The sequence below is a fragment of the Stegodyphus dumicola genome, chromosome 10 (assembly GCF_044657685.1).
Source record: "Stegodyphus dumicola isolate Sdum_Otavi_A_Nest chromosome 10, ASM4465768v1".
Taxonomy (NCBI): Eukaryota; Metazoa; Arthropoda; class Arachnida; order Araneae; family Eresidae; genus Stegodyphus; species Stegodyphus dumicola.
Genome location: NC_140777.1, coordinates 135,071,359 through 135,095,977, shown reverse-complemented (window position 1 = coordinate 135,095,977; position 24,619 = coordinate 135,071,359). Strand labels below are relative to the sequence as shown.

At 30.5% G+C, this 24,619-nt stretch overlaps 1 protein-coding gene across 2 annotated transcripts in view; it reads right to left on the bottom strand.

Moving 5' to 3' along the window:
* Positions 1-627: 627 nt before the first annotated feature.
* The window catches only part of LOC118200559 (acetoacetyl-CoA synthetase-like), a 94,307-nt gene continuing 70,315 nt past the window's right edge, over positions 628-24,619 (bottom strand). The window contains exon 4 of one of the 2 annotated variants that reach the window (XM_085825572.1): positions 628-909. In XM_085825572.1, coding sequence (XP_085681698.1) covers positions 886-909 — 24 coding nt within the window. In that variant the 3' untranslated portion in view covers positions 628-885. Of the gene's footprint in view, positions 910-23,563; positions 24,303-24,619 lie in introns of those variants that run through there. The other variant, XM_085825571.1, reaches the window with a different exon arrangement.

The window sequence follows — 24,619 nt, the reverse complement described above, 5'->3', positions numbered from 1 at the left end:
TAAACTGTCCTCTTCCTTTGAAACATGATTTGATTTGCAAAGATTCTAGAAAATGTAAAATGTTTAAACGTTATTTAACTAATTTCTCTTAAACCATATTGAGAGAATGAACTTCAAAATTGGAAGTATTCTTTATTTTGCAAATGCATTATGCAATTCCATTCTCAAAATTATTTTTTCTGAAATGCAGACTTGTAATCTCACTTTATTGAAACTGTTTTTAAATAAAACAATATTTTGTTGCCATTACTGTCACTTGTTATCTTTATTAATTATTATAAGGAAATAATTCAAGAAAATCGTGATTTGAATATTTCTCCTTGCTATCATTAAACACACATTATTATAAATGTGGCTAAAAGAGAACCCTTTTCTTTTGCGGATCAAACATTCATGCGAATGTGAGAGGCAACAACAGATCGACTAGAATTTTTATGCCTATCCCCAGATATAAAAGTAACTTTTGTACGTAATTAGGATATAATAAATACTCACAACACGGAAAAAAAGTTTTCATTCATTTTCGTTACAAATTGAAGTGTTAGCTTCCTCTCCCAAAGAATTAGTTGAAAATATTTGCTCTTCGAAAAACTAAAACTAGGTCTTCTTTAAAAACCTTCCTCTGGATTTCTTACACAAACACAATTTTATTACACTGTGAATTAGTGAAAAGTACTCCATATAAGCCTATTTTAATAAAGCTCATTGTAAAAAAAATCAGTTGTACCTAACTAAACCGAGAAATAAACTCTGAAATTCGATATGTTAGTTTAATACTCAGTGTCAGGCTTCATTAACATTTCAATTACAAATGGCGAACATTTTAATCCCAGGATTTGGCTTCTCTGTTCAACCGCAGCATGTCCTCTTGTGAAAGTCTTTATGTTAAATTACATAACCTGAACAAATCTAAAAGGGAGAGAAAGAGCTTATGTGAAACATAAATTTAAAATTAGAGAAAAAAAAAACAAATGCAAAATTCGATATGCTAATATTAATCTTTTTATAGCAAAATAAAAACAGTAATTTTTTCTCCTCTGAAGCGTTTTAATTATAATGCAGGAAGGAAGACCAGAGTTTTGGTCACAGTTGGAAGCTATAAGTAATGTAAAATTTTTAATGGTAACTCGAGTCATTACATTTGCAAACATTTTAAAATATACAAAAAAGAGTCTTAGGCGGCGTAGGAAACAAGAGAAATGATAATTAGAGAAAAGAATTATACTACTGAAATAAAAACACTTAGGACTAACAACTGGAGGTTTATCTGTCTCAGAGAAAACAGAAATACTCAGTAACCGAAAGTGCTTAGCCATCTCATTTTCGGAAAGACCATTGGAAAAAAATGTTTAAAGAACTTCCAAAATTATTAATAAGGTGAACTGCTTTAAAACATTTTCTTTTAAGATTTCGTCTCTTTTCAATTGTTTTAGACGGAAACTAGGAAATGACGAAAAGTAAATATTTTTTGAAATTTTAATTTCATTTATTATTAATATAACCACTCAGTTAGCAGCATTAGAAATGCAAATCAAATGCCATCAAATCACTAAGGAAAAAATTATTTTCGCATGCGCATTACCGGATTTTAGCTAGTCAACGATAGCAAAGGAGTAAAGATGTCTCTTAACAGACAGTCAGGTAGCAATATTAATATTTAAAAGAATTATTAACAGGGTAAAAAGTACGAAAATTTATACTTAACAAAGAGTGACAACATAATTTGAAAGCTAAATTATCAGCTTAAATACAATGTGACGTACACTGCAAAGTTACAGAAAATAACTGACTGTTATTTGACTTCACATTTCAAAACAAGTACTTCTTGCGTGGCTACAGAAATTTCATAGTATAAGCATGTTTGTTTAAGCCCTTAAAATGAAAGCTCAAAGAAATAAATTCCGTTTTGTAGAAAATCCATTGTGTTAAACGCAACCCCGCGGTGTCAACTTATAAAGCGTCATAAGCAGAAGAAGAATATAGAGGCACTTTGTTCTTCAATGAAAGACTCTCAAGTGGAAATTCCTTCATTAGTGCTACTATATCTCTAATTGCTAGAGAGAGGAACATTTGCTTTGCAGTAAAAATTGTGGGTATTTACTTTTAGCGTTCATGCTAATTGCATGTTAAGCGCTTGAGGACAGTGAGTTAACTCGGGCCAATCACTGCGTGATAGTTCTCTCAACACGAAGTAATTCGGGCGATCAGGGATTGAGTTAACACATTATTTGAAAATAAACACATATTATGTTACATAATAATTGAACCAAAATCAAATAACGAGAAGTAATTATTATTGCTTCAACCCACAGAGACTAAAATATGTGGTCAACCTATCAGGCTAGTTTTCATGAGGCACACGAGGACTGTGTATACTTGAGAAAATGTGCTCAAACTCTGATGTTTCTAAGACGCTTCAAATAATACCAGTAATTCTAGCGAGTAATCTGCAATCAAGTAGTACAAATTCTACAATCAAGTAAAAAAAAAATTAAAAAATAATTTCAACATTCTTCTTTCATTTGATACAGAAATAGAAAAAAAAACCTGTAGATGACATGTGTTTTGGATATTTAAAGTCCAAGCATTTGAAGCTCTGCCTAACTGATTTTAGGAAGAGAGCGGGTGCATTGTTAAGTAATGCATTTATGACATACAAAGAAATTTATGCCAAATAGAGTAAAATTTCGCCATCAAAAATTCTCGTGGAAAGAGTGTAACGCAGTATACATAAAATTAATAGTCTTAAAGCAAATAAGAAATTCTGGTTTCCGTTTGCTGTAACATTTTAGTTTTAATAAAAATGACTCTCAATCATAATTTTGCTTTCATGGTTAGAATTCTTTTTTCCCTTAACATTTTCCCCTTTAAAACGAATTCATGTCTTATTCGAAAGATTAGCGGCTTTCATTGAAGCGTAATGATCTCCCACTTTTGCCATTTCAAGAACTGTTATACAATCTAAACACTGTTATACAATAGACAGTTAAATTCAGATCTGATTCAGCTGGTAAACGTTACCAGAAGACCTCACAAGAAATGGAATCAAAATTAAGGATGTGCTTTCAGAAAAAATTAAACATAATTTAGCACCTACAATTTCTATATTAATAGTTTTCCCACTGAAACGGGCGTATAATTGTTTTCAAATTTCTATCATTAAGGATAATTACCGTAGCTCTTCGATTTTAAGATGAATGCTTTGATGCCTACAATATACGATAAAAAAAGAAGCTATGCACAGCTGTAAAGTGGAAATAGAAATCAATTTATGTGAATGATTATCCACTTATTAAAATATAGGCTTTATAGTTAAATTGCAAGTCAGAAAAACTAGTAATACGAGGGACTATGGTATTCTAAAATACCTCCGTTCTCACTGACTTCATGTAAAATGTACATCTTAAATTTCAGAAATCTGATTTATACCCCTGCATCTCCATGTCTAAGGCACAGAGAGCTGAATTCGACACATAATGACATTCTTCTAAACACACACAGTGCTCTTAAGAGCGATAACACATCATGAATCATTTACATAATAAGATATGATCGGGTAATCGTACATAAAGTTTTCCATTTTGTTTTAATATATAGGATAAATGAGCTGCTTGTAATATTTTGCATTTCATTAGAAACACTAATCTACCTTTTGTCTGTCTGATTATACAGGGTGATTCTAAATAGTGTTTACAAATTAGGAGGGATTATAGTACTCATCCAGATGAGCAATAATTACCATAGAACTTTGGGTCGCATTCCGCTCTGAGAGGCAGAAAAGAGGAATATTGGAATTCCAACCTGATCTTACAACAGTATTGGAATACGGAATACGGAATTCACAGTATACGGAATGAATGTACAGTTTTTCAAGCAGAACTTCTGTGCATTTATCTTGCCGTCAAATGGATCCAGGATTATGGGACAACATCCTCAAAGTACCTTATTTGTTCTGATTCTCTTTCTTCTCTTCAACTTTTGAACAGTATTACCAGCTGCGATAAATTGGTTATCGAAACCCTAGTAACTGTTAGTTCACTTAGAATTAGAGGTATTGGTATCTGCTTTGCTTATGTGCGTGCTCATCATGGTTTCTACGGAAATGAAAGAGCTAATTTCTTACCTAAAGATGCCTTAAACTTACCCACTGATATCAACATTAGCATTCCAAAGAGCTATTGGAAGTCCTTTCATTATAAAAAGCTTTTAGCTATGTGTAATAAGGAATACATTTCATCTTGTAATGCTGAAGTCACCAAAAAGTTCCGTCCATCTATTTACCATAGACTGAATTCCGAGTATTTCCTCTCGTTAAATTTTAAAGTGTCTCAGTTTTTATCTGGTCACGGTAAATTTGCAAGTTATATGTTTCGTTTTAATCTACGATCAAACAATTTATATAAATGTTCAAAAAGAGTTCCTCAGGATGTGGAGCATTCGATTTTCTCGTGCCCTACATTTGATGGCCCTAGATTATGCTTACAGAACGATTTGAAAATGTTCGGAGTGACTTGGCCAGTGAACTTATCTGTTTTCGTGAAGTCCAGACTGCTGTTCTCTGCTTTTGTTCGCTTTATTTATGCATGTAATTTTTAATGTTTATTTATACATGTAACCTTTAATGTTCTAATTAACTTACTTCTGTAAGCCCCGTGTTGTACATATGTGGTGCAAGGGGAGTCTGTGTGTTCTCAAAGAAAGAAAAAAAAACAGTATTGAAAAGCGAATGAATGAGACCAAAAGGTGCTTAGTAAGTTTAATGAAAAACTCACAGAAAGTGCACAAAAAGGAAAAAACCGAAAACTTGGCATTCCAGTGTTACTTCGTGCTCACTTTGAAGGCAAACAATCAAATGCACAGCTTTGATTCGCAAGATGTCAACCTCGTAAACGATCGCAACAAGTTAATTATCTAATGAATGGCTGAATACATTGATATCAAAGTATCAAGCCCACCAGCGGCCGAGCGGTAAAGACTCTGAACACTGGTAGTTCGGTCCGAGGTTCGAATCTTGCGAACGGGCTGGCTGCATGGGCGTTTTCGTGGTTTTCCCCATGTGTAACGTGTATACGAGCCAGTTCGCTTAGAAAGTCCTTCACGAAGGCATCCCACCCTTTAGGCAGATAGCCCTCGTGTGCTTTGCCATAATTAAATAATCCAATCCAATCAAAGTATCAATTTTTCCCCTTTGCCATCTTCTATCCTGCCCTCCTGGACATACTGTTCTGCGCTCATTCTACTTGAAGCACCCTTCTATGGGACACGAAGTTCTGACTGCCGGAACACAGCATGAACGTTTCATGCTAATCTCGGCATTCAGCGTTGCCGTTGGAGTAGGTTGATAATATTCACTTAGTAATATTATTCTTAATTTGTAACAATTTAGAATCACCCTGTATAGAAAACTGGGCTCATATGATCCAAGATCTTACAATTCGCAATTATTAACTTACAATATAGCGGAGCTGTAATCTAAATTAATGTCCATTTTGATAATATATAGTTGAGCAGCTGTTAAGAGTCTGGCAACACGACACTGAACTAGTTATTTCTGTATAGTGTACAAGTGATAAAGCTTCGACTTCAAATACTGAACCTTGTTAAATGCTCCAAATGAAAGACCCATTTTAATTACGCAAATGTCTCTAATTTCTAAAAAGAAATGTTATGCCCTAAATGAAGCTTTTAATTTGTGATTACTTAAATATTTGAAGAAAACTGTTATATTGTATTGCTATTTTTAATGTCTTGCGAGACAAAAAATTTTAAACTGTCCAGAAACTCAAGAATTTAATTGTTCATAAATATTACACACCAAAGAAACTAAATTATCACTTAATTGAAAGAAATTAGTCCTAACTCGGACATTATTAGTATTGGAACTGGAAAAATACGGTTTCCTTTCTATTTGTTTTAGTATTTTTGTAGTTATATTTAGTTTTCACTCATTACAAAAAATGTTAAATTAAATAATTTGTTATTATTAAGTAAGTATATAAAATGAATTAAACATTCGTTTAATTCCTTTTGTATACACAGCCATTGCTAGCACAGTTACTTAAATATTCCGACTAACCGCTTGATTTATTTTAAAAAATAAAACTGTGTCTTTCTACAGCAAATGAAATACTCTGAAATGAAAGCTATTATTTTTTGGCATATGGGACATTTTCTCCCCTGGTTAAAGATTTCGAGAATATTTGATGTTGAAAGTGATGTCGAGAGGTAAATTTTGTGTAAAATATTTATGCTTGCTTTTAGCTTTATTTGAAGTGCTAGTCTAGAAAATTTGAATACTATTGAAGATTCTTGGCATTGCCAATCATCATTTCAATAAAAATTAGCATTTCTCAAATAAAATGGTGAATTTGGCACGCAAAGTAAATATATAAAATTCTATTTGAAATCCCAATTTATACTTGGAAGAGTTTAATAATAATCTGTACTGCTATAAAAGAGAATTTATTGATTAATCACTCCATTTAGCATTAAACAAATTCCTGAATGAAAGGAAGCTCTGTTTCATGTCTAGCTTAACTTCATTTTTCGTAAAAGGCTTCCAAAACTCTTGAATTGCTAGTTGTATGTCAATTGAAACTCCATGTTGGTTTAAGAACACCTATTTGTTAGAGGGCAGAAAAGTAGAGATAAGTTTTTAAATTTTCTTAAACTGTCTCCAAACTCTAAGTTAAGTGTAGAGTCTTCACTTATAACACAAATCAAAGTTCCGAAAAAAACCAGAAACGCATTGGGCAGCGAAGTACAATCTAAACAACAAATATCTAACATATACTTTAAAGCCACCACTTTGCCTCAAGGAGACAATGCAGTTATATTAATGAAAATTCCTGTACATTACCAGATTTTACTGTAAGAGAAGCGATTTCCAAAATTTTATACTACAGAAAGTGACGAAAGAATTGGTGGTCAGTAATTTGACAATAAAATTTGCTAAGCATTTAGTGTCGGTTTATATTTCATTTTAAATACCATTATTTCTTCGAATCAAAGCTTGTTTCTAAAATTCGTTTTCATATGTTTCACTCAATCTGAAAATGTATATTTTGACTTAAAACTCAAAGAACAAATTTACCCAGCTTTTCTTTCAGTAAACAGCGTATGTTTGTTTCTCTTTCGTTAAATATTAATCAGTGAAATACATATCCTGCATGTGTTATTCATTTTAATAAATTAAAATTTCTTTCTAAAAATCTGGTATAGTTATTAAAATATCTATGGTAATCTGTAGTGCGACGAAAATGCTCTTTTTTTCTCTTTTCCTTTTTTCCTTTTTTTTTTTTTTTGTTATTGCTCGATAGATAATGTGCAACGTACTTTAATATTTATGCTCACATTTCAGTTAGAGAATTATTCGTACATCATAAGATTGCCATCTTCAGCCATCTTTCTACAGTCCTAGAGAAATTTTTTGCACGGTTCTTCAAAAAAAAGTCAATACTACATCTACGTATTACAAGGCCACTTCTATGTATGTTTGTGCAGCCTGGCTGTCGGACTCAAATGCAGAAATCCACAAAATTCATGTAGCATGGAAAAATAATATGAGAGAAACGAACTGATAAACGATGACTTGAAACTCGACCGATTATTTATGTGGAATACATAATAACTAAGCAAGCGTTTCTTCAAAACTGTAATGATGCAAATTTTTCAGAAGTTCTTAGTTACCAAATCATTCCACAAGATGATTGGATCGGATCTTTTCCTTCTCATGTGCTTAAAGATCGCAACTTCGTAATCTAATTTTGACTGCTGAATTTCTTTTTTATATTTTATATTATATTTTTTCTTTTTTGCACGGTGTGACTTTTATCTCTCGTCGCTTTTCATCTGATTAGCAAACATGCAGTACAGGAGGACAATGGTGTCTCCACTTTTACCTTATTTCTTGAACGTTCTCGAAGTTTCAACATCTAAATCAATTTTTGTGTTTTAAGTTAAAAACTGTTGTCACTCTATTAAAGTTTATTTAATTAAATTAGGAGTTTCGATGGATTCTTCTATTTGAAGGTAGGGAATATGGTCTTGAAGAACTGTCGAAAGTGACTGACACAGTCTTTATAATGAATATATATATATATATATATATATTACGTATGTTTTTCATTCTAGGATATTGCCGATCATATAATATGACCTATGTTCATAATAATCTGTTCACAACACAGCTGGTGTAAGCAGCTGCCAGTGACGACAAACCATCCAGAGAAATATATGGAGACCAGACTCCCCCTGATGTGTATTTTCCTCCAGATCTATTTTTTTCTGTTTATCATCTAGATTGATACACTTTTTTTTTACAAAAATATCGCACCACCTAGGCGGTTTTCCTTAATTTTTAATATTAAGTGAACATTTATTTTTATTTCTCTTAATTACAGTAAAATTTGATAACAATTTAATTTTTTTATTTGTGTTCTGTAGTGATACAATAATAGTTTGTAATATTTCAAGTGCTTGTACAAAATTCTACAGATGCCAAGGCATTTGAAAGTTTTTTCAGGGTTCTAATATCTTCTATGGGCAGCTTATCGGGCAACAAAAAGCGGTCTTTACTCTACAGCCTTCGTGATCCTTCGAAGGATTACTATTACATTATTTGGTGTAAAAAAAAGATTCAGATTTCGCTGGTTTCAGTTCCATTTGAAGATTAACTTCGCTTTTTGAGGAACGAGTTAAAAATTCCCATTACAAATTATACAAATGAAGCAAAATTTCTACCAAAAATGCCAAAATATAAAATGAGTTTAAAAACAGCAGTTACAACAGATGATAACGCAATCTTAATGATAGGAACTATTCACGTAATGTAATTAAAAAATATAGTAATTAAAAAATTTTATGAAGAAACACAAGTCCTAAGGCTTTGTCAAAAACAGTTCCACTCTGGGTAAACACAAAGTCCTAAGTGACACAAAAAACAGTTGATACTAGATAAACACAAAACACAATTCTTGGTTAAATACTAGTAGATATGGCAAAAATATGTAGAGTATGTACACAATCACCACTTTGGATTGTAGTGGATAGATCGCGGTCTTTCTACGATACTTTCTTAGGTAGAATCATAGTTTGTAAGTGCTTTAATGGCGCTGTATGGTGAATTTTGAATATTTGCAAAGAAATTATGCGCATTGACAAGAATTTGATCATGAATGCAGGGAATTTTCAGGTCATCATTAATTTGTTGATTTCGCACAAACCACGGTGTATCTGTAATAGCTCTGAGTATTTTATTCTGTAGCACACTTATTTTTATTCTCTCCGTCTTATTTGCAGTTGCCCATGCAGCCACTGCATACAGCAAAATCGGTCTTATAAGCGTAATGTAAAGTGTGCGTTTGATTCTTAAATCAAGCTGTGAATTTTTGGACCCCTTCATTTACTAAGCTATTTCACGTCCCTCCTCGAGGGCTGAATATGGATTTCATTAGGTAGGTGGGCGCACGTGCTCAAATGAAATTAACTCAAATGTTGCTGGTTTGAAGTTTCACTCTAAGTAACCAAGTAACTGAGGTGAAACACAAGCCTAGATTCGTGTCTTTCTTTTCTTTTCCTCTGTATTATTAATACAAAAACATTGCTTATTTTGTTTTGCTCTTTTACATCGTATAATTTCTTTTCCTATCAAATCGAAAGGCCACCAGCGAACGAGCGGTAAAGTCGTTGAAAGCTAGTAACTCGGTCTGGCTGCATGAGTGCTTTCCTTGTTATCCCCACTTTCTTGAGCCATTTTTCGTTAGAATATTCTCCACAAAGGCATACATCGAGTACTATGCCATAACTATAAACAGAACCAAACACGAAAATTTTGTACATTTTTTACACTGTTTACGTTAAAGCTTGTTCTTATAAATTTTTTTCAGGACAATTGTGCCCATATCAGCCTTCTGCACTGGCCAGCTCATGCAGTTGTTCACCTTCAGCGCTCTTAGAAGCACCCATATCAGGACAGCCGGAATACAGCATGCACATATTGCATGTTAATAGCGACTTAAAGAAAAATTTGGAACAGTGTGTGCAGTGCCAGACAAGCGAAGGAGAAAGATTTCACGTAAAGCTTGATGGTAAGGCAGTCGTTGCGCTGTTATTACAACAGTATATAGCCTAAAATACGTAAGTGTTTGCTAAATCATCCACCCAAACCTGTTATTCGTTATCCATTTGAATCCGGAAAAATCCGAACTTTAAATTAAATATGTACCTGTGCATTTTCCATTTCATATAGAACCCGATCGAAACATAAAAATAATGTAAGCAAAATTTTTCTCTTCTAATTTGAAAGGTATTTCTTTCTTGAATGATGAATTTACGTAAAAAATTAACTTATTTTTCAAAGTATACTGATGTAAAATGTGGGTGTATTATTTATTATTATCTGTTAATTATAATGTAGATTAATCTTCCTTTCTTCGTCTTATTAAACTTCAGTTCTTATAACTATGACTTTAGCTAACCGTGGATGCCGTTTTCCGTTAATCGGAAATCTACTGTAACTAAATTTGTGGATTGTACCTATTCTAATTGGTCATAAATGGAGTAACATAAATTATTGTCATGTAGTACTTACTCAGCGTTTCTCCTTTATGCGAGTAAAAGGGATGTTGGTCCCGCAGGACTGGGAAAACCTTTATCGAAGCTGATTGGTTTATTATGAATATTTTATTATCCGAACCATTGATGGTGATAAGGAGTTACTTAAGAAATAAACGAAACACGTTATAAGGACATTGACCGCTTAGCAAATTTAACAGGTTATTATATCTTCGTGACTTCTGTTAATGCTAAAATTTCTAATCAAAGCAGCTAATTTACCCAGCAAGTGGAACAATTTTAGGCAACATTCCAAATACACTAATAACAGAAGCCATAAAATGTTACCAAATTTCTACGGTGAAGGAAACAAAATACAGACACGTTATGAATTATTTACGTATTATTACTTAAGATGGCCATCTGTCTCTTCCCGGGCAGCGTAGAATCATAGAATTTTAGATTTTCAAAGCTAAATATAAGCAAATCTTCGTCGCCTTTGCGGAATTAAACATCTTGGACTTAAACGCTCAATCTGTAATATCTCTTTATTTACCACGACTCTCACTTACGTTCTTCATACCCAAAGTTATTTTTAAAATATTATCGAAGTTTATATGCTTTAGTAGATAGAAAATGGGGGTTCACCTGCACGCGGTGTGGGGTGTGGGCGTGGCCAACGACGTCACACAGAGGGCGGGACCAAAGGCAACGTCATCACACTAGGAGGCGTGGTCACGAGTGGAGTTGAGGTGTTGGTAGATTGCTGATTGAGTTGTAGACCTCCTGCTTTTCATTTAAAGTTAGTTTTTTATATTGGCAACGGGAAATATTTTCTGCATCTTAATTTTGATGATATAGCGATGCTGCCCTCTATTAATGAAAAAGTGAATGATATGTTTTAGAAATATATTTTTACGTCTGGTGTTAAAATTATTCAATGCGCGACTCTGAAAACAATGTAAAAGAAACAAATATAAAAAAGACTTTCCTTTAATAATAGTTCATCATGTCATGAAAATGAAATTACAAGATAATTTGTTTTTATTAGTCAATTTTATTCTGATACTTTTATCCTTTCTAGTTTTTCATGAAACTTTAACTTATTTCTCAGGTTTTCTGTTTCATAATAACATATTCATTTACTGTCATATTTTTTTAATACTTAACACGTTTCTAATTTGTAATATTTTATTTAATTTCCACATACTATTTTTTTTCATACCTTTCATAATTTCAGAATACCTGATTTTTAACTTATACGTTATATTTCACAAACGTTCCCGCACGTGCTGTTTATTTGTTACATTACTTAATTTTAGATGCAATTTCACACTTTTTTTTAACGTTATAATGTTCAATATATTCTGAATTTTAACTTCATTTACTTTTCATTTTATTTCATTTTAACTTCATTTCTTTCATTTTTTTTAAACCATTCTAGTATTCTATACACACTTTAACTTAGTGGTATGAAATTGTATTTAAAAAGAAACGTTTATTTTTCATGATCTTAGTTCTTTTACTAAATTTTCTACAGAATTTCTAATTTCTTTCACGTGTTTAACAATATCTTCCTTACATTACCGAATATTTTTTAAAAAAAACTTAAGTCTATAACTGTTAATTGCTTTTCTTACGTTCATGATTTCCCTTCTGTGTTTATATTTCTTAATTCTAGCTTAACTTATTTATTATAATGTTTTTATTTCTGTCTCATCACTCGTAATTCCAACATTTTATCCCTTTTTATTCATTTTAACGATATGGATTGTTTTCATTTACTCCATATTCAAATATTTCCTTACAATTTTTATAATACTTGTTTTATTCCTCGATCATAATAGATCATCTACAGGTTTTACTCAGAAATTTCCATTCACAACTTTACAGTTTAATACCATTTATATCTAAATGTATTTCTTTCTCATATAGTTTTATGGTCTTCAAAGTTTCTAACATCATATTTAGTTTTAAATCCCGATTACCTTTAAGTGTGTTGATAATTTTCATTTCTAATTTTACAACCACGTTCAGTGTTTCATCCACACATACCAAAATATTTCTTACATTTTCTGATATTTAGTCTATGTCATATTTCAGTACTTCAAATGAATTTACACTGCTCACACTATTATTTTTTCATGTTTTAGAGACACTGACTATACTAATTTTACTATTTTTCCAGCACTAATTGCATCTATGTCAGCACTCATGATAAACTAGCAATTGTTTTGCATCACATGCATAAAGAAATTCTTAAAACCAACTTTTTCAATATCGTACTTAAATTACTGTTTTCCAGATAGGAATTACCAGTATTCTTTGGTTTTACTCTGTTACATCTTTTTAAATTTTAACATCTTACTTTTAATTCTAACATACATCTTTTAAACAGTTTTTTCTTTTAATGATAGCCTTACCTTATTTCTTCAAATTAATTCTTTCATTCACCTTCTTTACTACCTTTCAGTACCTTCATAATTCACTATGCAAACGCAATGTCTTTCACTAACATTCTGTTTAATAATACCACAAGTTTCCTTAATTGACAAAAAGCGAATTATTTCTCATTTCAAAATAGAACTACTATATTTTTGCACAAACATTTCCTTTATCCAAGCCACCCCTTAATCTGTAACTGATGTAGCGATAGGAAAGGAGATTCTTATCATATGCTCTTTCGACATTTGAGGTTTCTAGAACTTCTTTGACAAGTATATCAATACCATCAGAAAATATACTTAACACTTTTACCCAGTTTAAAGGCAACATACTGTTATAAGAATGGTTTTAGTTAAATTTATAACACAAATAAACGCATTTTGTGCTAAATAGGCATAAACATTTAGATTCAGAGTATTTCTTTTTAATCCGATGTAAGACTTGAATTTCATTCATGATACGGATTGTCTCTTGATTTTCTTTTTGTTTACCTTACACTAAAAGAAAATTTTTATTTTACAAGTTCAGCTTTTAATGAAATAGAAATAAAAACTACGATACACCTGCTGATTTTAAGAAAAGGAACTTTGATATATTTCTGGAAATGTAAATGCTTTTAGAGTTTTCTTTCAATAGCGTTGATTTTCATTACTTTACTAACTTCAATAATTCTCTTATTAGCTAATATGAATGAAAGAAGATTGTCAAAAATGTGACACAGTATAATTCTTACGAACATATGTACCTTTACCAGCATACAGATATTACCGATTGAAATGAAGAAAGATACAGATATTTTACTCCAATCTACATTAAATTAAAAAAAATATTTAAACTTTCATACATTCCAAAGAATAAACGAAAACTCAATAGATATTGTCATATTTGTATATATGAGATAAAAGTTTTATGAATGGTATTTAAAGTAATGCTTAGAACTTCATAAAAGCGAACATTCACTATGTTAATACACATATCATCAGTTATTTACATTAATCAATGTAATATTAATCATTACATGTACTATATGCATATATATTTAAAGTTTAATTGTCTTACAATTGAATAATTAACTATTGAGAGAAAGAGGTTCATATCTTACACTATTTAATTCACATGGAACAAATTTTTCCATCAACCACATTGAACCAAGTTTATTAAATCCACCAAAGCTCTTTTATTTCTGCATTTTCACACTCACGACACATTTTAAATGTGACTATTGAATACCATTTCAAACACCGATATCATAACTCAGTGTTAACTCAGTGTAACTACATCATAACTCATTTTTTCCCTACTAACTACAATTTTATATATTCAAGAAGTACATCTAAGACATGATCATTTTCTATGTTCTAGCAAATCGATTCAATTGCGAACATACTATTAAGACTTGCGATTTTAGAAGACTTGCATGTATTAACGATGTCAACGTTTCTTCATTTTTATAAGATTCACATCAAATCATGTCGCATTCGAATGTGGTGTAAGAGATCACTTTTTCTTTTAAACACTTGTAAACAATGGATGCAATTTATAAGAAGAGAAGTATCATGCTGTTTCAAAACATCATCATCAGCATATTTCTGTTTCTTTTGACACCGGCAAAATTTAAAAAAAAAAAAAAAAAAAAAAAAAAAAAAGGTTCGTGAGATTTTCTTCAAATTCTGTTTTACTTGAAAAAATGTCCGAACACTCAATACGATGTAAAGATTCATATTGTTTTAAATTCTTATGCTCACTAAATATTTTTTATCACGATTTACTCTTAAAAGTAACTTTATAAGTTTTCATATCCTTTTTACATGAAAAGAACTTGTGATTATTCACTACAAATTTCTAAGACGAGAAGCTTCGCGACTTTTCAAACTACAAACTTAAATTTCTTAGGACATACACTACATCTAATGTTTCTTTCATGAGATTTCAAATATCTCTTCAGATTACTCGTATTCAAGAAACCTTACAAATATATCACATAAGTTCAGCGAACAATCGCTTCATAAACTATTAAATTTTCAACACGAGTGAATCACTTGAAGCATATACTGCACTGTAAACATACAATACTTAAAAAAATTGTTATAAAAAATAAAAATACATTCATTTCACCAAGAAGCTTTTCTATTTAAATACATTTATTTATTTCCAAAGAACAAGTTTCTGTATTATACATAAAATATACTTAGAATTTTCTTTCATTAGTTAATATCAAATTAACAACAATATCCATTTACTGATATTTGATATACATGTTTGCTTTAAAATTAAAACTAAAATTTCAATATATTTCTATTAAAAAAACATAAGGAAAAAAAAATACTCATAACATCAACCAAAGACAGAAATTTAAATAGAATAGCTGTACTTATATTAGTGCATTTTTATAATCTTCATAACATTTCGATTCAAAAAACCTATTACAAAATAAATGAAACATTTTTTTCTGCCTTAAAGAATCTCTTATATTTTTAAAATTAATACATAAAAATATATCTTCCCCAATATATTTAATTCTATCCTCAACACTTATTATAATGCAATCATGTCTTGTTTGTGAAGGATGATTTACAATACAACCTTCGCATTTAAATAGTTTTTTAATCCTGAATTTAATTCAGTTTTGATAGAGTTTATGAGTTCTTTTAAAAAGTTCATCATCATCACTTACCATATCCGAACAATTGTTTTTACATTTGATTTGCAACGGTAAAATAATTTCAAAAATACTTTTATATAAAGTATTAGATACATCAGGAATAATTTCTTTTAATTTTTTTTAAAATATCACAGTTTACCTTTAGGTATGTAGGTTTTAGTTTAAAAGAATTTTCATCTTGTTTAAAAACTTGTTGAAAAATACACTCACCTTCTTTGTTGAAAACTACCAACTCATTATTGCAAATGATGCTGGCAGTCGAATAGACAAGATTAAATTCATATATTTTTGAGGAAAATTCTTGCCATGTTGCAGGAGTTATAACAACACCGCGTGTAGTAGGGTATAATATTTTATTTTGTTCCACACATTCACGTAGATGAATGTTCATTCTGTTTTCAAACTGATTTATGGACACAAAATATCCCCAACCAAGAGTCCACTGTGCAATCAACTTCGAACTTTTTTTTTTCTGTTCTCGATTATTCGGCATGAAGATATTTTCAGGAACACACTTCATATAGTGGGCAAACCAGTCATCCTCTGGAAGTTCATCCTCATTATCTTCCAAGCGTCGTTTTTTAATTTTCGAAATTTTTATGTTTCGGAATGTGATACTAATTCTAGGATCTTTAACGTCAGGTTGAGAGGGTATTCCGTGCATCCAAAATTGATTCGTTGGGGGTTTCATTATAAGGAGAGTTCCATGAGTTAAGTCCACGCTTCGAGATGTGAAATTTCGCCTGGTAAATACCATTTCACGTTTTGCACCTAAACTGATGATAGGTATATCACTTTCAGGTTCGAGACAAGTTTCATTGTCTTTATGCGTTGAAATTTTCGCCACTCCGTCAGGATAATAGTTCAATAAAGTAAAAATATATTTTTTGCCAGTTATCCTTTCAACATAATCTTTTACATTTAGAAGTGTCTGAGTCCATGGTTCTGCACAAATGCTCGTTCCAGAGAATTCGTAACTAAGTCCTTCATCACCAAAATCACCAAAACCGAGTACTTTTCTTCGTGGAACATACTGAGTCCCATTAATTTCAAAACTAATATTTTTAAAATCATAATTTGATAGTTCATCTAGCAAAATATCAGCTTCATTTCGTGAATAAAATTCTTCGTATAATTCCACATTTAACTCTGTATCACATATATTCCTCATATTCGCTTCTGAATCTAACGACAATTCTGAATGATATAGAAATACGTAGCATTCTTAAATAGCAAAAATTATCTAAAACATACATTAACGAAATGATTTCATCAACACTTATCGTAATACATTCTTGTCATGTCTTGTTTGTGAAGCCAGTCTTTCCGGCGTCATATGTGTAAAAATAATCATGATAGGATAGTGGGAAAGAGTTATAGTGTCCTAATGTTGTTATACTGAACCTCGATATTACATATATGCATAAGGAGAATCTTAAAAGCATCATCCACTTATCATGATAGAGTAATGGAAAATTTCTAAAACTCTGATAATCATACGCGAAAGGATGTATTATCTTAAGGTTGTTGTTGCTATTCCAAGTTTGACAATACATACAGAAGTGAAGGAAGACCCTTGATAAGTGCTGCACGTTATCATGATAACGTGTAGTCTACAGCGCTTATCAAGGATCTTCCTTCACTTCTGTATGTACTGTCAAATTTGGAATAGCAACAATAACCTTAAGATAATACATTCTTTCGCGTATGATTATCAGAGTTTTAGAAATTTTCCATTACTCTATCATGATAAGTGGATGATGCTTTTAAGATTCTCCTTATGCATATATGTAATATCGAGGTTCAGTATAACAACATTAGGACACTATAACTCTTTCCCACTATCCTATCATGATTATTTTTACACATATGACGCCGGAAAGACTGGCTTCACAAACAAGACATGACAAGAATGTATTACGATAAGTGTTGATGAAATCATTTCGTTAATGTATGTTTTAGATAATTTTTGCTATTTAAGAATGCTACGTATTTCTATATCATTCAGAATTGTCGTTAGATTCAGAAGCGAATATGAGGAATATATGTGATACAGAGTTAAATGTGGAATTATACGAAGAATTTTATTCACGAAATGAAGCTGATATTTTGCTAGATGAACAATCAAATTATGATTTTAAAAATATTAGTTTTGAAATTAATGGGACTCAGTACGTTCCACGAAGAAAAGTACTCAGTTTTGGTGATGAAGGACTTAGTTACGAATTCTCTGGAACGAGCATTTGTGCAGAACCATGGACTCAAACTCTTCTAAATGTAAAAGATTATGTTGAAAGGATAACTGGCAAAAAATATAATTTTGCTTTATTGAACTATTATCCTGACGGAGTGGCGAAAATTTCAACGCATAAAGACAATGAAACTTGTCTCGAACCTGAAAGTGATATACCTATCATCAGTTTAGGTGCAAAACGTGAAATGGTATTTACCAGGCGAAATTTCACATCTCGAAGCGTGGACTTAACTCATGGAACTCTCCTTGTAATGAAACCCCCAACGAATCAATTTTGGATGCACGGAATACCCTCTCAACCTGACGTTAAAGATCCTAGAATTAGTATCACATTCCGAAACATAAAAATTTCGAAAATTAAAAAACGACGCTTGGAAGATAATGAGGATGAACTTCCAGAGGATGACTGGTTTGCCCAATATATGAAGTCTGTTCCTGAAAATATCTTCATGCCGAATAATCGAGAACAGAAAAAAGAAAGTTCGAAGTTGATTGCACAGTGGACTCTTGGTTGGGGATATTTTGTGTCCATAAATCAGTTTGAAAACAGAATGAACATTCATCTACGTGAATGTGTGGAACAAAATAAAATATTATACCCTACTACACGCGGTGTTGTTATAACTCCTGCAACATGGCAAGAATTTTTCTCAAAAATATATGAATTTAATCTTGTCTATACGACTGCCAGCATCATTTGCAATAATGAGTTGGTAGTTTTCAACAAAGAAGGTGAGTGTATTTTTCAACAAGTTTTTAAACAAGATGAAAATTCTTTTAAACTAAAACCTACATACCTAAAAGTAAACTGTGATATTTTAAAAAAAATTAAAAGAAATTATTCCTGATGTATCTAATACTTTATATAAAAGTATTTTTGAAATTATTTTACCGTTGCAAATCAAATGTAGAAACAATTGTTCGGATATGGTAAGTGATGATGATGAACTTTTTAAAAGAACTCATAAACTCTATCAAAACTGAATTAAATTCAGGATTAAAAAACTATTTAAATGCGAAGGTTGTATTGTAAATCATCCTTCACAAACAAGACATGATTGCATTATAATAAGTGTTGAGGATAGAATTAAATATATTGGGGAAGATATATTTTTATGTATTAATTTTAAAAATATAAGAGATTCTTTAAGGCAGAAAAAAATGTTTCATTTATTTTGTAATAGGTTTTTTGAATCGAAATGTTATGAAGATTATAAAAATGCACTAATATAAGTACAGCTATTCTATTTAAATTTCTGTCTTTGGTTGATGTTATGAGTATTTTTTTTTCCTTATGTTTTTTTTAATAGAAATATATTGAAATTTTAGTTTTAATTTTAAAGCAAACATGTATATCAAATATCAGTAAATGGATATTGTTGTTAATTTGATATTAACTAATGAAAGAAAATTCTACGTATATTTTATGTATAATACAGAAACTTGTTCTTTGGAAATAAATAAATGTATTTAAATAGAAAAGCTTCTTGGTGAAATGAATGTATTTTTATTTTTTATAACAATTTTTTTAAGTATTGTATGTTTACAGTGCAGTATATGCTTCAAGTGATTCACTCGTCTTGAAAATTTAATAGTTTATGAAGCGATTGTTCGCTGAACTTATGTGATATATTTGTAAGGTTTCTTGAATACGAGTAATCTGAAGAGATATTTGAAATCTCATGAAAGAAACATCAGATGTAGTGTATGTCCTAAGAAATTTAAGTTTGTAGTTTGAAAAGTCGCGAAGCTTCTCGTCTTAGAATTTTGTAGTGAATAATCACAAGTTCTTTTCATGTAAAAAGGATATGAAAACTTATAAAGTTACTTTTAAGAGTAAATCGTGATAAAAAATATTTAGTGAGCATAAGAATTTAAAACAATATGAATCTTTACATCGTATTGAATGTTCGGACATTTTTTCAAGTAAAACAGAATTTGAAGAAAATCTCACGAACCTTTTTTTTTTTTTTTTTTTTTTTTTTTTTTTTTAATTTTGCCGGTGTCAAAAAAAACAGAAATATGCTGATGATGATGTTTTGAAACAGCATGATACTTCTCTTCTTATAAATTGCATCCATTGTTTACAAGTGTTTAAAAGAAAAAGTGATCTCTTACACCACATTCGAATGCGACATGATTTGATGTGAATCTTATAAAAATGAAGAAACGTTGACATCGTTAATACATGCAAGTCTTCTAAAATCGCAAGTCTTAATAGTATGTTCGCAATTGAATCGATTTGCTAGAACATAGAAAATGATCATGTCTTAGATGTACTTCTTGAATATATAAAATTGTAGTTAGTAGGGAAAAAATGAGTTATGATGTAGTTACACTGAGTTAACACTGAGTTATGATATCGGTGTTTGAAATGGTAATCAATAGTCACATTTCAAATGTGTCGTGAGTGTGAAAATGCAGAAATAAAAGAGCTTTGGTGAATTTAAAAAACTTGGTTCAATGTGGTTGATGGAAAAATTTGTTCCATGTGAATTAAATAGTGTAAGATATGAACCTCTTTCTCTCAATAGTTAATTATTCAATTGTAAGACAATTAAACTTTAAATATATATGCATATAGTACATGTAATGATTAATATTACATTGATTAATGTAAATAACTGATGATATGTGTATTAACATAGTGAATGTTCGCTTTTATGAAGTTCTAAGCATTACTTTAAATACCATTCATAAAACTTTTATCTCATATATACAAACATGACAATATCTATTGAGTTTTCGTTTATTCTTTGGAATGTATGAAAGTTTAAATATTTTTTTTAATTTAATGTAGATTGGAGTAAAATATCTGTATCTTTCTTCATTTCAATCGGTAATATCTGTATGCTGGTAAAGGTACATATGTTCGTAAGAATTATACTGTGTCACATTTTTGACAATCTTCTTTCATTCGTATTAGCTAATAAGAGAATTATTGAAGTTAGTAAAGTAATGAAAATCAACGCTATTGAAAGAAAACTCTAAAAGCATTTACATTTCCAGAAATATATCAAAGTTCCTTTTCTTAAAATCAGCAGGTGTATCGTAGTTTTTATTTCTATTTCATTAAAAGCTGAACTTGTAAAATAAAAATTTTCTATTAGTGTAATGTAAACAAAAAGAAAATCAAGAGACAATCCGTATCATGAATGAAATTCAAGTCTTACATCGGATTAAAAAGAAATACTCTGAATCTAAATGTTTATGCCTATTTAGCACAAAATGCGTTTATTTGTGTTATAAATTTAACTAAAACCATTCTTATAACAGTATGTTGCCTTTAAACTGGGTAAAAGTGTTAAGTATATTTTCTGATGGTATTGATATACTTGTCAAAGAAGTTCTAGAAACCTCAAATGTCGAAAGAGCATATGATAAGAATCTCCTTTCCTATCGCTACATCAGTTACAGGTTAAGGGGTGGCTTGAATGGATAAAGGAAATGTTTGTGCAAAAATATAGTAGTTCTATTTTGAAATGAGAAATAATTCGCTTTTTGTCAATTAAGGAAACTTGTGGTATTATTAAACAGAATGTTATTGAAAGACATTGCGTTTGCATAGTGAATTATGAAGGTACTGAAAGGTAGTAAAGAAGGTGAATGAAAGAATTAATTTGAACAAATAAGGTAAGGATATCATTAAAAGAAAAAACTGTTTAAAAGATGTATGTTAGAATTAAAAGTAAGATGTTAAAGTTTAAAAAGATGTAACAGAGTAAAACCAAAGAATACTGGTAATTCCTATCTGGAAAACAGTAATTTGAGTACGATATTGAAAAAGTTGGTTTTAAGAATTTCTTTATGCATGTGATGCAAAACAATTGCTAGTTTATCATGAGTGCTGACATAGATGCAATTAGTGCAGGAAAAATAGTAAAATTAGTATAGTCAGTGTCTCTAAAACATGAAAAAATAATAGTGTGAGCAGTGTAAATTCATTTGAAGTACTGAAATATGACATAGACTAAATATCAGAAAATGTAAGAAATATTTTGGTATGTGTGGATGAAACACTGAACGTGGTTGTAAAATTAGAAATGAAAATTATCAACACACTTAAAGGTAATCGGGATTTAAAACTAAATATGATGTTAGAAACTTTGAAGACCATAAAACTATATGAGAAAGAAATACATTTAGATATAAATGGTATTAAACTGTAAAGTTGTGAATGGAAATTTCTGAGTAAAACCTGTAGATGATCTATTATGATCGAGGAATAAAACAAGTATTATAAAAATTGTAAGGAAATATTTGAATATGGAGTAAATGAAAACAATCCATATCGTTAAAATGAATAAAAAGGGATAAAATGTTGGAATTACGAGTGATGAGACAGAAATAAAAACATTATAATAAATAAGTTAAGCTAGAATTAAGAAATATAAACACAGAAGGGAAATCATGAACGTAAGAAAAGCAATTAACAGTTATAGACTTAAGTTTTTTTTAAAAAATATTCGGTAATGTAAGGAAGATATTGTTAAACACGTGAAAGAAATTAGAAATTCTGTAGAAAATTTAGTAAAAGAACTAAGATCATGAAAAATAAACGTTTCTTTTTAAATACAATTTCATACCACTAAGTTAAAGTGTGTATAGAATACTAGAATGGTTTAAAAAAAATGAAAGAAATGAAGTTAAAATGAAATAAAATGAAAAGTAAATGAAGTTAAAATTCAGAATATATTGAACATTATAACGTTAAAAAAAAGTGTGAAATTGCATCTAAAATTAAGTAATGTAACAAATAAACAGCACGTGCGGGAACGTTTGTGAAATATAACGTATAAGTTAAAAATCAGGTATTCTGAAATTATGAAAGGTATGAAAAAAATAGTATGTGGAAATTAAATAAAATATTACAAATTAGAAACGTGTTAAGTATTAAAAAAATATGACAGTAAATGAATATGTTATTATGAAACAGAAAACCTGAGAAATAAGTTAAATTTTCATGAAAAACTAGAAAGGATAAAAGTATCAGAATAAAATTGACTAATAAAAACAAATTATCTTGTAATTTCATTTTCATGACATGATGAACTATTATTAAAGGAAAGTCTTTTTTATATTTGTTTCTTTTACATTGTTTTCAGAGTCGCGCATTGAATAATTTTAACACCAGACGTAAAAATATATTTCTAAAACATATCATTCACTTTTTCATTAATAGAGGGCAGCATCGCTATATCATCAAAATTAAGATGCAGAAAATATTTCCCGTTGCCAATATAAAAAACTAACTTTAAATGAAAAGCAGGAGGTCTACAACTCAATCAACAATCTACCAACACCTCAACTCCACTCGTGACCACGCCTCCTAGTGTGATGACGTTGCCTTTGGTCCCGCCCTCTGTGTGACGTCGTTGGCCACGCCCACACCCCACACTGCGTGCAGGTGAACCCCCATTTTCTATCTACTTGCTTTCTTTCTGTCTATAGATGGAAAACAAACAGGGTTTTTTTTTGTACAAGTATATTTGGGGAGCAAAATATTTAGGTACACATATGTGTACCTCTGGATACAAATAAGTAAATAATCTCATATTTTAATAATTATAAATTTTAATATTTAAAGCAGCCATTAGATTAAAATATGAAATAAAATGTGATACCCAAAGGAAATTCACAACAACATCCTAATTTATAAAATTTATTATATTTTAAGGAAATTTAATTTTTATTTTATCTTTAGCAACACATTATTTTCTATGAAACTTCAACACAATTATTTTTAAAAGACATAAATGTACTCTACGTTTGGTACAGAAGACCCTTGTTTTGATGTACAGCCAAGAATTCTACATTTGGATGCATTTTTGTCATGTAGGAATTTTGGTACGTTATTTACACCATACAGACACAAGTCTTTTACCTGGTTGAGCAATTACGTTCCTCTGCTTCTTGAGGTGTTCTTCCACATTGGAGCTTGAAGGATGTCTTGAGCCTTCATCTATTAGTGATTAGATTTCTTTCATATCTGCACAACGCTGATGGGACTAGCAAGCGATATTCCATGATAGATTTAGCACCTGTGAGATTATTTTGCTTGTGATAGCAGGATACTAAATTATCTGAAAAATGCAGATTTGGGCGCAAAGTGAATAGTCTCTTGCGAAGGTTTCAAGGAAACATCCTATCGATAAGTCTCTTGACAAATACAATTTTGATTGAGAGAAATTTCAGTGTGTCGATCCAAATATGGAGAAGAGCAAGTCGAATTATTTTATTTGCATTTTCATTACAGATTAATGTTTGGAGAACTGAGTGGAATATAAATTAGTTTGGGCAGCTCTTTTCTTCAAAACATTCAGCCCTCAGGTATTCAAAAAACGAAGCCGATGGTGAAAGATACTGTAGGGCATTCTCAAAGTCACCCTGCAAGCATAAAAATTTCTCGGTCATTCTGCAATAATAATAATAATAACGTACCTGGCATCATAAAAATTAGATTCAGGAAAGTATATTTAAAATAAGTTTTATTTCTTTTCAAAATATTAAATAATTATTGTCTTTCAGTAGGCTCGACTTTTAGTAGCTATACTGATTAATTTGTACATTTCTCTATGCTTGAAATTATTTAAAAATATGATCCAAAAGTATATTGCTTGTGCATGCATTACATTGTATTAAATATCGTACATTTTTTCTTCTATACAACTCTTTCAATTTATTTACAATGCTAAACGAAATTG